The 12,568-nt window shown below is 36.3% G+C and overlaps 2 protein-coding genes across 2 annotated transcripts in view; one reads left to right on the plus strand and one right to left on the minus strand.

Moving 5' to 3' along the window:
• Positions 1 to 406: 406 nt before the first annotated feature.
• The window catches only part of LOC139967918 (bromodomain-containing protein 8-like), a 49,532-nt gene continuing 37,370 nt past the window's right edge, over positions 407 to 12,568 (plus strand). The window contains exon 1 of the mRNA XM_071972136.1: positions 407 to 653. The gene's annotated coding sequence lies outside the window, so the exon portion shown is untranslated. The remainder of the gene's footprint in view (positions 654 to 12,568) is intronic.
• LOC139967914 (clarin-3-like) lies at positions 8,008 to 11,581 on the minus strand. The gene is made up of 3 exons (XM_071972125.1): positions 11,020 to 11,581; positions 10,148 to 10,327; positions 8,008 to 9,104 (listed from the first exon to the last, which is right to left on the minus strand). Exons 1-3 carry the CDS (start codon positions 11,243 to 11,245, stop codon positions 8,818 to 8,820), a joined length of 693 nt encoding a protein of 230 aa, XP_071828226.1. The 5' UTR covers positions 11,246 to 11,581; the 3' UTR covers positions 8,008 to 8,817.

Consider the following 12,568-nt stretch of genomic DNA (forward strand, 5'->3'; position numbering starts at 1 on the left):
AGTTAGCAAGAGGCCAGGGAACCAGAATGAACATTCGGGAAGGTGGGGGGTTTGTAAAGCCAAAAATTTTCTTGTACGCTCCGCGCCAACCGATGGTGGCGCTCCGCTCAGATAGTCGTGCCTACAACTTTGAAAATCCATATCAATCGCAAAAAGTGCTCCCCCCCTTTCAAATTCCTGGCTACGTCGCTGGTTGACACGACCTCCAGTAAACTCTAACGCGCAACCAAAAAGAGCACGACAAACCAGGGAGTTGTTATGGAACTCCCTGGACAAACATCCAAGCATATTTATGTTCACCGAGTCATGATCCAGCCAATCCTCACGTGACCTTGTCTTGAGAGATGAAACAAACTTGAGGTCCTGGTGCATGATCAATAAATAGGAATAGAGGGCAGTATCTCACAATAGTCTCAATTCGCGGTTAGCTCAGATTGGAATGGTACTGTAGAAAACTTTGTGGCCAACTGCTAATTCATTAGCCCAGTACCTTTTTATGGGGGATTTATCGAGTCTAAACTTTAATTTTCCTGTTGACAATGCGATAATCCGACGGCGATGAAAACTGTTTAACACTTTTGTTAAGTTCTCTAAAGTCAGAAGGATTTGTGAAAGGATTGCTTTACAAAGACCACTAGCCTATTGTTTCACAGGTACCTATTCCACGACATTGTGATAATTCTTCACTTATGCTTTAGGCCTACAGTACGCCACAGAGCTCCCAATGTTGACCAAACAGTCATGATATATATATATAAATATATATATATATATATACATATATATATATATATATGTATTGTATGTATTTTAGATCCTCCTGCGAGCAGGAACTTGCAAAGAAGCCTGATTGGCTTATCAAAGCCGCAAGCTGACCGAAGTCAGTCTTTTACATTCGTATTACACGTCCATGATTATGAATTGTCAATTTTCAGCAACTCTGTAACTGAAATCAAAATAAAATAAAACTGTTAGCAAACTGCTTATCCACGAGAGAGCCTGTGTAAGAAAATGTGTAAAAGTAAGTTGGCCTGATGTTTTGATCCTAGCAGGATCTTCTTCAGAGGCTAAAATGACAAGTAAGGTACAGTAACAGAAGGGACAAAAACACACACACACACACTGACGTTGACCATACAGTAATAATATTTCTTTAAATATATATATATATATATATATATATATATATATATATATAAAGAAATATAATTACTGTATGGTCAACGCTGGGAGAGTCTAGGACTAGGCCTAGGCCCTAGGCCTAGTTGTTACAAGCGTTTGGCCTAACTTATAGGCTCGGATAAATACATAACACTAGCACATAGGCCTAGGCCGAGTTGTGTTTAATGTTGAATGCCTAATGAGCAGGTACAGGCACCAACTGAAATTAGCATACACTAAGCAACTACATGGGAGAAAAAGTTTGGGCAGTCCAATCACTAGGTTGTAGCCTAATATATTCTGCTATATATACTAATATTTTCTACGCGAGAAAATCGTAAAAGGGAAAAAAATGTTGACGGAGAATCGTACTCGGGATCTCGCATACACAAACCAAGAGCCTTAGCTATAAACCAACAGGCAGCTTATACATAAGCTAACATGGTACTGGTAGCACAGCCTACGTAGCTTCGAAATGTCGTCCAGTCAATCGGTAACTTTTAGGCTAGCCTCAGTCAAGATGAATTAGGATTATCCTAGCTGAAGCCTAGGCCTTACCTACTGCCAGTACTGTAGTGAAGTGAATGTATTAATATAAGCAAAACTCCAAATCAAATCAGATACAAACACATCCTCATGTACGATAGGCCTGATAGAGATCTCCTCAACTACGAAATAAAGAGTGTCACCTAAATTATTTCAAATGGAACTAGATGCCTAAGCTAGCCTTAGCCTAGGCTGTAGTCTGGGGCATGCATATGCCTAATGTTACTATGTATAGGCTGTGCAGGCCTTCAGTCATGTATATGGTAAGGCTGTACAAAACCGTTTGTTTGACCCATGAACTGATTTATACGTCGTGGCTACATATTTACATTTACTACTCATAGGCTAAGCTAAAATTGCTTTTTAAAATCAACTTGATATGTTTTATTCCCAATGATGTTTTCAAGTGATCTATGAAAAAGTTTGGTAATTTGCAAACTGTGTGCAACTGTATGACTTAACAAGCCTAACACAGTATATAACTGTGCAAATGATCCATTGAACAAATTTCTCGTGAAAATGTAGTTTGAGCGATTGAAAAATTCCTCAATGCATTTGTTGGGGTATATACATTATGCATTAAATGACTAAAAATGACTTAAATTGGAAGATAACTCGCAATACATTTTGCAAACCAAAAGTTTCATACTGGTCAGAAAGTTTCGGCACCAATCCATATTATTTTACTTGTGATAGGCCTATCCAACCTGTTCTTTCATTGCTGTTGCTCCAGGAGGTCCCAGCTATTTGTTGATTAGTTGGAAAATCCATATAAACTACAACACTGCCGGGCCTGCAGTACTTAGTAGTATTATGGTGGGGTGAATCATAGTGCATTTCAGCGTTGTACAAGCAATTATTACTCATTGTAAAATGATTCAAATTATTTTATTGTTCTCACTTCTAAATGAAAATCTATAGAGTTGACATGTTTTAACATTCTGGACCTTTCCTGTGGTATTGCTCAAACATGATCATGCAGCATTGTTACGAATGCAGGATTCTGCGTCCGGGACACAATGTTTTAGCCAGGGACGCCAACTCTTCAAATTGCTTGACGCAAACTTTTTTTTGAGAAACAAATCCCAAGTATACACACTCACACCTAGGTCAACGGAAAACATAACAAAACACATTTTTGAATGAACATCTTTCATTATTTCTTTTCAAAACACCACAACTGCTTCTTACAATAACTAAAATTTCTCCTACTCCTACAGATCATTGAATTTGTTTGAAAATAAATATATCATAACGATCAACCGCAATGTACAGGGTTAACAACACCCCATTACGGAGATTTTCATGCTAAAAATAGACGATGATGCTTTTCCATAATACCCGTGATTTGATTGGTTAATATTCCCATCCATTGTCTGTGAAAATTCTTGCATCTGTAGTGCTCAATGAACACAGAATATGTTGTTTAACAACAATTACTTTGCAACGTGTCCCCTGTGTAGAGATAGTGAGGTTTGTGTTTAGGCTATCATGTGTGTGCACTCCAATATCATAACGTTAGGCCTTGTCACATACAGTACGTATACCTTTTGACAACGAAGATGCACTTGCATTGTTTCTGAGACTATCACGTAATATTTGAATCATTGTTTTGATCAGAAAATGTTAATGAGTGGAGACAATCTACGAAGTTTGTGGGAAGCTAATATCTCTGATCCTGAACAGGATATTTCAGCTCATAAGTCACAGTATGTTTCTTCTCTCTGCATTAAGAGTAACTAATGTAAAATGTGCATTCTTACCATCAGTAGTTTCTGTTAAAAAATTTGTTCACAGTCCAATTAACCACGTGCTTCAGTAAATGTTATTTTGGCGCAACATTTGTGTGTAAACTACTGTACTGTACTTTAGAACATTGGACTTAATAATTTTAAAATCTACATTGCGTAAAAAGCTATTCACATAGACCTACTGTAATTTTCGTATAGATGATTGCTTGCAAAGAGCCCAGGATAAATGTTGGATCAGATTTTAACGATTTGCGCATGTGTAGTTGAAAATGAAGCTCGAACAGGCATGTACATGCAGTAGTACAGTGAACTGGAATTTAGCGAGAGATATGCACATTGTAGGTACTGGGCTTTTTGAAGAGTTGGTTGTTGGAATCGCTGCAAGGTCAAAGCATGGAGCTACTACAGAGTTGGCGAGAAGGGAAGTAGAAGGGCGGATGAAGGAAGGGGGACTGGGGGTAAAAATGGGTTGAAACAGCAGGGTGGTCGAAAGGAGAGGCGGGCCGGGCCGCCCCTGACAGCGAAGCTAGGGCACTGAGCATTTCTGCCCTATATATTGTGTATAACATTCACAAAGTATAAGCAGTGATACTTCACTAGTATAAGTAACAGTAGGGCATACGATAAACGTAAATTTTGGTTTTCGATTGGGACGCAAGCTTTTTTTACGGGACGCAAACTTTTTCGGGGGCTTGCATCCCTGGGACGCAACCTTTTTTTCACTAATAACATTACTGAATTATTGCTAATATTTTCAGTAGTACAGTATGTATTATTGTATCTAAGTATACCTTCAGTGAATTGACTGCATCTGAAATTCCAAATGTAGAGCCTCTAAGGAGATTGTCCTATAGAAATAGTATAGATGTTATTATGCAAATATATGATAATTTATAGTTATACAACAAGCATGGTTTAGAAAGAATGATAAAGAGATACAGTATTCCTTCATTTTTTACCTTGGACAGACACAAGAAAGAGTTGCTGCATAGTGATGATTTAGACTTTGTGCAATAGAAAAAGTTCTAATCTTGTGGACTACACTTTTGTGAAAAACAGTGAGAGACTTACTACTGCGATATCAATGAATGTAGCTGTATTGTGATTATGAATTTTCATATATTGGTTCATATTTTATCTTTATCGTTGGAGGGGCGGAGATGTTCATAATGTTTGCTCCATGAGTGTTTGTGTGTAACCGTTTCCCTCTCCACTGCCTTCCCCCTTATATTCTCCTTTCCTATTTTGTTTTTCAATGTAGCATATATCTCCGTGTTGACATTTTTGACAATTTTTTTGAAAAACTGGCCCTGGTCTATAACTTTGATAATAGCCTCAAGTGTAATATGATAATATTGAAGATTGATTAGGTAGCTACTGTATGTATTTAATTTTTTTTTTTTACCTTTCAGGGTTTAACCTATTCTACCGTAACAATATTAGATAAAATATTACCAAATGATCAACAAATCATTTATGACTTGTTCAAACTTGAAGAAACATTTACCTTTTTTCCTCTCTTTAACTGTCTCCTATAAATTTGCATTAAGATCTACCTAACTTGAAGTTACAACACTTGGTAATCAACAAAATTGCACCTAAAGTTGCAATGATTAAGCCTCTTGAAGAATCTTGCACAACAATAGGGAATTGTCGTCACAGCTGACTGGTCATTTCTTTTACTCAATGTGTGGCTTAAACTCACTTGTATTTAAGCTGTCATCAGTTTGGCCTTTATAACCATAGGTGAAAAGCTTCCCTTTGTTCTTTCACAGCATGCATAGCACATGATTGCTCGATGACAGTCACACTCAGCAAGGAGCTTAGAATATATATAGAATTTATAGAATAAATATATATATATATATATATATGTATATAAATATATAGGAATAACAGAAAAACTGTTAAACAACTATGCTGCATTTAGAGAAAGGCGGGATCTCGAGTGAGATACAATAATTAAATTAGGTAAATGATTGGAAGTAAAACAGCCAATGTTTGCTTTTTGCAGAGCTTTCGAGCAAAACTATATATATATATATATAAATATATATATATATATATATATAAATATATATATATATATGTATATATATACAGAGCAAAGAATATAGTATACAGGTCTATACAGTAACTTACAGCGGTAACTATATAGGTATACTATATGTCAGTTTGTACTCCATTTAATGTGCAGCACTATCATGTAGCTACAAGGTTGGGCAATGAGTTACTTATTTACCGTTTCTTTGTTTATTTTTGCTTTGATTAAAGTGTGTACATGTGAGCGGAAGCTTCGACATGTTAGACAATGGATCCTGGTATATTTTCTGAGTGATCTAGTTTGGCAAGTTATCAAGGCTATATGCCCGTGGCCCATACTTACTTTCACCCTGGGTCACATTGTGTACTACAATGGCATCAACAGCAATCAGACTACACTGTAACTTTAATACTCCCAAATAGGTAAAATAAAATAAAATGGTCATTGTTATTTTGCTACATTTTTGGGGGCAACCAAGTTTGTTGTTGGACAACCAAAATGTAAGTCCTGGTTGTCCAAGGTTAGGTAGGGCTATCATGTTAATTTACATTTTGTATACAACATTAAAATAATTCCAATACAGTTTATATGAAGTTGGAAGAGGTATTGACTAATAAAACTGAACTTGTTTACACAATGGGAATTACATTCTAAGGCTGTGTGAGTGGTTATACAGTACATGTTCATTCATGTACAGTACTGTAGCCTGCAAAAGCCAGTACAAGTAGAGTTTTACAAATATTTGTTCGTAGGATTCTGTAAATATCAATCATCTTTTGTATAGCTTTGTTTTCAATCCAATTAGTAGCAATGCCTGACATACATGTGTCCGGCGAGACTGGTCATACATGTGTACGGCGAGAGGTCAAGCTGGATTTAGGACAGCACACTGAATAGCCGGACTGTCTGGCCTAATGCTGGACTTCTGGCCACCCTAGGTGACTTCAAGGGTGGCTCAATGCACAAAATTAGATCTGATACTTTGTAGAAGTCCTGTTAAAAACACTGACATCAATTCAGTTAGTATTTCTCTGTCACTTTACCTTTGGAGATATCACCCATTAATCGTATGAAGCTCAAAGATCAATAAAAGTGGCTGGACTATTTAACACACAGACTATTAGATTCAGTTCTTCGGATGCAACACAACTTAGTCAGAAAACATAAAACGTTTATTGCCTCAAATAAGATGTTCGAATTGTTCACAATTCCATTACAAAGATGTCAAAGGAGAAATGGTATCGACATGATCAAGTGAGGTTATTCTTGTTGTTTACATGAGGGACATGTATAGTAAAAGGAAATGTTTATTGACTTCACCATCAAGTTAGCCCGGATTATTAAAGCATAACTTTGCCGATTTAGCATACTCCAATATGAAACTGAATATTGTGAAACCGGAATATACTCTACTGTATATAAAGACACATTACTAGAACTGACTCTTCTTTTTGTTTGTTTTTCTTGGACTATCACATATCAAGAATCAAGACTGGAATTCTGCCTAAAGTCATCCATAAATCTCATGCTCTTTTTAAATCATTATTTTTTGCCCCCCCCATCCTCCGGGGGAGTCCCCTTTCCCCACATGTTGACAGTTGTATTTCAAGGGTTGTGATCTAGTCACACTATGGAACTTATCAGAATACACTTAGTTAGGCACAACAAACACAGTAGGCGATGGTAAGATAATAACGTGGATAATATTTTTTTTTTTTGTCTAAACAATTAGTACAGAAGAAGATAATGTATAATAAAAAATTCCAAAGATCTACTTCAACATGGACTTTGGACATTGTAATACAGCCTGGTACATGTATGCGCCGGTATTGAACATTTTTGCAGATTGTATAGTAATTTCACGTACTGTACTTGACATTGGGAGAAGGCGGCCAGAAATGATTTCATTTGTAGGTTCTGTTTATATAAAATTTCCTCGTAAGGAGGAACTACAGTAAATTCAGTTAAAATGTACATTTTGCAATGCTTAGAGATTTCTAACAGTCATTGTTTATCATATCATATCAAAATTGAGGCGGAGGGGGGGGGGGGGGGATGGGGGATGGAGATGGGGGAAGGAGTAATAATAATTATTAGCCTGGAAGGCATTATTTTAAGATGCTAAGCAGCAAAGTTGTATGTACCGTATGTGGCAGGCCCTGAATAGATTGTGACTGACACTTCACATAAGTCGTCTATCCAATTATACAGTCTTAGTCTCTTAGATCATGTTTGGACTTCTTTTCAATTAAGGCTTCTGTGTTTGGAGATGAGGCTTCCAAGAAAATATGTTGTACAAGCGATGGGAGAAGTAAGAAGTTCATAGTCAAGTTGGCAATAGAGAGCACCTATCTATTTGAGACCAAATAAAATTATTTTCATGGTAAGAGGGAAAACAAAACATTCAAAGATGAGAAAACTTGTATTCATACACTCCACTTGTAGTATTAGTTGTGGTGGACAATTGTAAATGAAGAAAAAAAACAAGAGTTAAACTCGTTAAAATTCATTGATTGCCCATACGTAATTTATTTCACAGAAAACGTGACATATGTGCACAAGATAAGGGGTAGATTAAAAGCTAGTGCTTTAATTTAAGATTGCCATAAAGAGCACATTTTATGAAAAGGATTTTTCTATTCTTCTTAACTCATCTTCCTATACATGAACATTGGAAGATGATAAAACAACTATTATTGACATGCTTGTTGCTAAGAGTACTGATAAAGTTAATATTGTGCAAAATGAGCTTTAGTACATTAATTACCCACTCTGCCCGCCCCCTTCCCCACCCTCACCCCACCTCCCCCTCCTTCCCGCCCCCAATCAAAAAAACTAATGATGTCATAAATACTGTAGCTTTCCCATAACCATAAGATTACCATAACAAGCCTAGAATATCGAAGGCAATTTTTCTCATCTTAATTTATCTTTGTACATTTAACATTAGGAGAATGCATCTGTCTCAAGTCTAAAGCAATCTCTTGGTAGATTGTACCCAAGGTAAACAAGTACTCTATAGATGTCTCTGCTTAACTGACAGATCTTTCACTCAAGTAACTTTTACTTTACCTTACTTTACTCTCAAAGCAAATTTTTTTTCTATGTACATTATCAGACAGTAGAAAAAAAAATAGTCTGATCCTTGTATGCTTTATTGGTCTGTTAAAGTTATCATAGAGTACAAATTAAGCTTTTGATGTGCTTATTTTAAAACAAAACACACACAAAAATTATAATTTTTTTACATGTTATTGGATGTTTGTGATTTCAAAATCAGTTGCCGAATTGCAAGAAATCAGAAGTTTTTATTTTCTAAAACATAATACCATCTGCAACAGCTTCGTTTTGCTGTTTCTCGTTCACCTCGATCTTGCTTTTGCGTTTGAAAAAGTCGGGATCGGCTGCCTTCCCCGCCAGGTACACTATCCCTATGTTAGTCGTTACGAGGATAACGCCGCAGAGCAGTAACCAGAATGAGTAGCCTACTTTAGCCGGATCTTCAGTCGAAAATTCATCTTCATTAGGGGATTGGATGTTATCTTTAATTGTGGTCTCAAACATAATGGTGTATAGGATGATAGACAGCAATCCAAACCCACCTAGAAAAAGAAACGAAAAAATATGAAAAGAAAGAAAGAAAAATCCATGCATCGTTAACTATTATGAATACCTAAGATGTTGGACAATTAATTAGCAAAAGTGCCAAAAAATGTCTCATATTGTTGACATTTTTGCAACAAATCTTTGTGAAAAGGGCACAGAAAAAAAAAATTGAATTAAAACTTGTGGTGGATATTTGTGGCAAATTAAAGGTTTGAAGTTCCTTTGCCTTTCAAATCTTTGATAATTTATATTATATCCAATTTTCAACCACCCTCAAGGATTAAGGTTGTAAAAATAAGCATGACAAAAGGCTCTTCCATGTTAGGGGGTCAGTCCAATTCAAGGCCTTAGTTTTCAATTTCTGGCCTAGCTGGGTGAGGAGTCTTTAAGAGGAGAGGGTAAAGTCCTCCCCTTTTGACAAAGTTACCTGGCTTTAAGGAAGAGTGCTTGTTTATTATTTTCTTCTTTGACAATATTGTTTGACCATCCCATGAATGATGTGACAACATGCACTGACCAAAGTCTTGCACAAACATTGATATTTAAGTAAATGACACATGACAATAAAATGACACATAGGCAAAGTGGAGCTTTAATAAAATGTTCAAAAGGTCAAAACAATAACAATGTATTGAACTTATAGTATAGATCTGCTCACTTGTTTTCAACATTTTTCTTTAACTATGAGTGAGTCCTGATCCATTTGACTCTAAAACAAGTTTGTTGCCCACATGCTTTCAAAAAGACATACATTATATATTATAAATAACATGAAATATGTGTGCGAAATGCAACTTGAAAATGATCAAAATTTACTAAAAATTGTTAGAAAAATGAAAAACATCTACTGTATCCCTAGTCAAAGATAAGGGATTCCATTACAATGTGATGTTGGATTTAATATCGATCACGATGTAGGAAAGAAGAAGTTTGCTTTGTCAAGATCAAAGGTAAAAGTTGAATTAAAAATTTACCTAAAAAAAACCCACAAGACACATATACATGTATGAGTGTGGACATTTTGGACAATGACACTAACCTGCGATGCCGTTCCAAATGTACAAGCCCAACGATCCGTGTATGGTCTGAATAGGGACCGTGATAGTGTTCATGAGTGCGAATATCGTACTCACGACAGTAAAGATGGTCGCGACCCCAATGAAACTCAGCGTTGTGATGATCAGAGGAATGTTGTGCTGATCTTCATATTCGTTGTAGACTGTAATTAATAAGAAATGATCGTTAGTCATTGAGATGTCTTAGGTTATAGTGAAAGGGAACACTAAAACTGCTAGTTTGGAATTGTGATGACAGTACCGTATAGGAATATATATATTCCAGTATAAACAAACACTGTGACATTTATATACAGTACTTATAAATGAAAAAATAACATAACATGTTTAGGATGCATTTCACAAAATTTGTCTTTCGGACAGAATTTGTGTTGAAAGGTCACGTACTGCTGCTCTGTTGTTCAAATATGAAAACGAAAAAGCCATGATTTTATCATTTTTTATGGAGTATTTAGAATGAATAGTCAATGGATCAAACATTAACATTTTGGCATGCCATGAAGAGCTGACATTATCATAAATTTAGCCTTAAAGGAGCAATCCAAAGATTTAGTGTATTATAAAACTGGATATTTTGAAAACTATCATAACTATATTTAACATAAATAGCACTCTTTTTTTCTCTCTTTTATTATATCATGTCTTGTTTTGTATTTTGACTATGACATATAAACAAGACTAAACTTCTGGCTATAAGTGGTCCTTCATTAAACAACATTTCCCTCATTGAATTATCTTATGTGATGATATCAATTGCAATACACTTATGTGGTATTTCTACTTTAAATTAGAGAGATCAAAAGGATCTGATTATAAATAACATCAAAAACTTTACCAAGGTAGGTCTCTTCATCTCTGTCTCCGTAACCGTAGTTGTACTGCTTAGTACCCCAAATCAGTCCAAATTTGATGTTACCGTAATTAAGGGCCGTCACACGCGGATGTTTGAGTTTGCCAACAACCATCTGGTTTGTGCATATCGCTGTCAGGAAACATCCCAGAACGATCAAGGAGACGATGAAAACATCGAGATACAACAACTTTTGTATTTTGTTAGTCATACTGGCACTTTACTTCAGCTCTTTTTTTCCTTTTGTTTATAATTTCCTAATTGTTTTTTCCCTTTTCCCAAGTTACAAGATCTTCCCCTCCTTCCAAATTCAGTTTGGTTCACTACCTTGCTTGTTTATTGAATGATTCTGAAATTGCACAAAGCGAATGTGTTGCTTGGCTCATTCCAGAGCGTCGATAAATACGGCCTGTGTTTTGTCTTCTGGTCTCGTCTCTCTCTGTAAGAGGATTTTCGGTGTACGTGTATGTATATCAGTAGACTCAGTGATTACCACACTGTATTCACTACTAATCAGTTAACATTACCCACTGTTACAGCCCTTGTCTTTCTGTGCACTTACTTTATCACTATGAAGGGCAGGTTTGATTAATGGTCAAAGTCCAGTTTGTATAAAGGGATCAGTTTGAGTGGAAAGCATACCGAGTTGTAGAAGGAAGTCAAAAATGTTCTCATAATTGAAATGTATGCGCCTTCTACGGATATCCCGAGAAATCGCTGGAATGTCATGACTGCGTGGTCTAATGTTCAATTGGGTATTTGATTTCTTATCGCTGACAATCAATATTCAGAACCTTGAGATAAAATGTTTACCAGCAATCTGGACGACTGGTAAGTACGTACGGTGTGATATTTGATTACCCTTGATACTCCCTCCCAAGCTTATCTTGGACAGGAAGTCATCTGAAATTTACAAATGTGTCTTCCTCTTTCCTGTCTCCTCCCGTTCCCTTCTAAGTGGATAGATACCACTGTCATGAACAGCCCCCCCCCCCCCCGCTCACCCCACCCTCCACAGCCAGGAGACACAAATCCTACCATCACTATTGGTCTATGTGATATGATACAGTACCACTGTCATGAACAGCCCCCCCCTGCTCACCCCCCCCCCCCCTGGCTCAACCCACCCTCCACAGCCAGGAGACACAAATCCTACCAACACAATTGGTCTATGTGATAGGATACTGTACCACTGTCATGAACATTGTTTCCCAAAACGCCAAGAAATATCCTACTCCATTTGGGAGGTATCGCAGATATAATGTTCCTTCACACATGAGAACTAAATATAAATGTGACATCATATTTATGTTTTCCTTTATTTATTTATTTATGACAGTGTTTTTTTATTTTCTACAATGGACATGGATTTGCAAATGTATATAAAATTGAACTTCTTTTACATGACCTGATGATGTCATTAGTTTCAGAGTCAAAGCTATTAAAATTCTACCTTGAAAATATGATAAGTAAAAACAAAGAGTATGCATAAAACCAGAAATGAAGATCCATGTGGATCATGATGTCAGAGTAA

The sequence above is a fragment of the Apostichopus japonicus genome, chromosome 5, assembly GCF_037975245.1.
Source record: "Apostichopus japonicus isolate 1M-3 chromosome 5, ASM3797524v1, whole genome shotgun sequence".
NCBI lineage: Eukaryota > Metazoa > Echinodermata > Holothuroidea > Aspidochirotida > Stichopodidae > Apostichopus > Apostichopus japonicus.

What these genes read in the sequence shown, in the direction of transcription:
- LOC139967914 (XM_071972125.1), bottom strand. Translation starts at nt 11,245, where the DNA reads ATGACTAACAAAATACAAAAGTTGTTGTATCTCGATGTTTTCATCGTC. An exon ending in AGATGAAGAGACCTACCTTG is followed by an intron (nt 10,328 to 11,019) that starts GTAAAGTTTTTG and finishes TATTAATTACAG; the next exon opens with TCTACAACGAATATGAAGAT. An exon ending in CATTTGGAACGGCATCGCAG is followed by an intron (nt 9,105 to 10,147) that starts GTTAGTGTCATT and finishes TTCTTTTTCTAG; the next exon opens with GTGGGTTTGGATTGCTGTCT.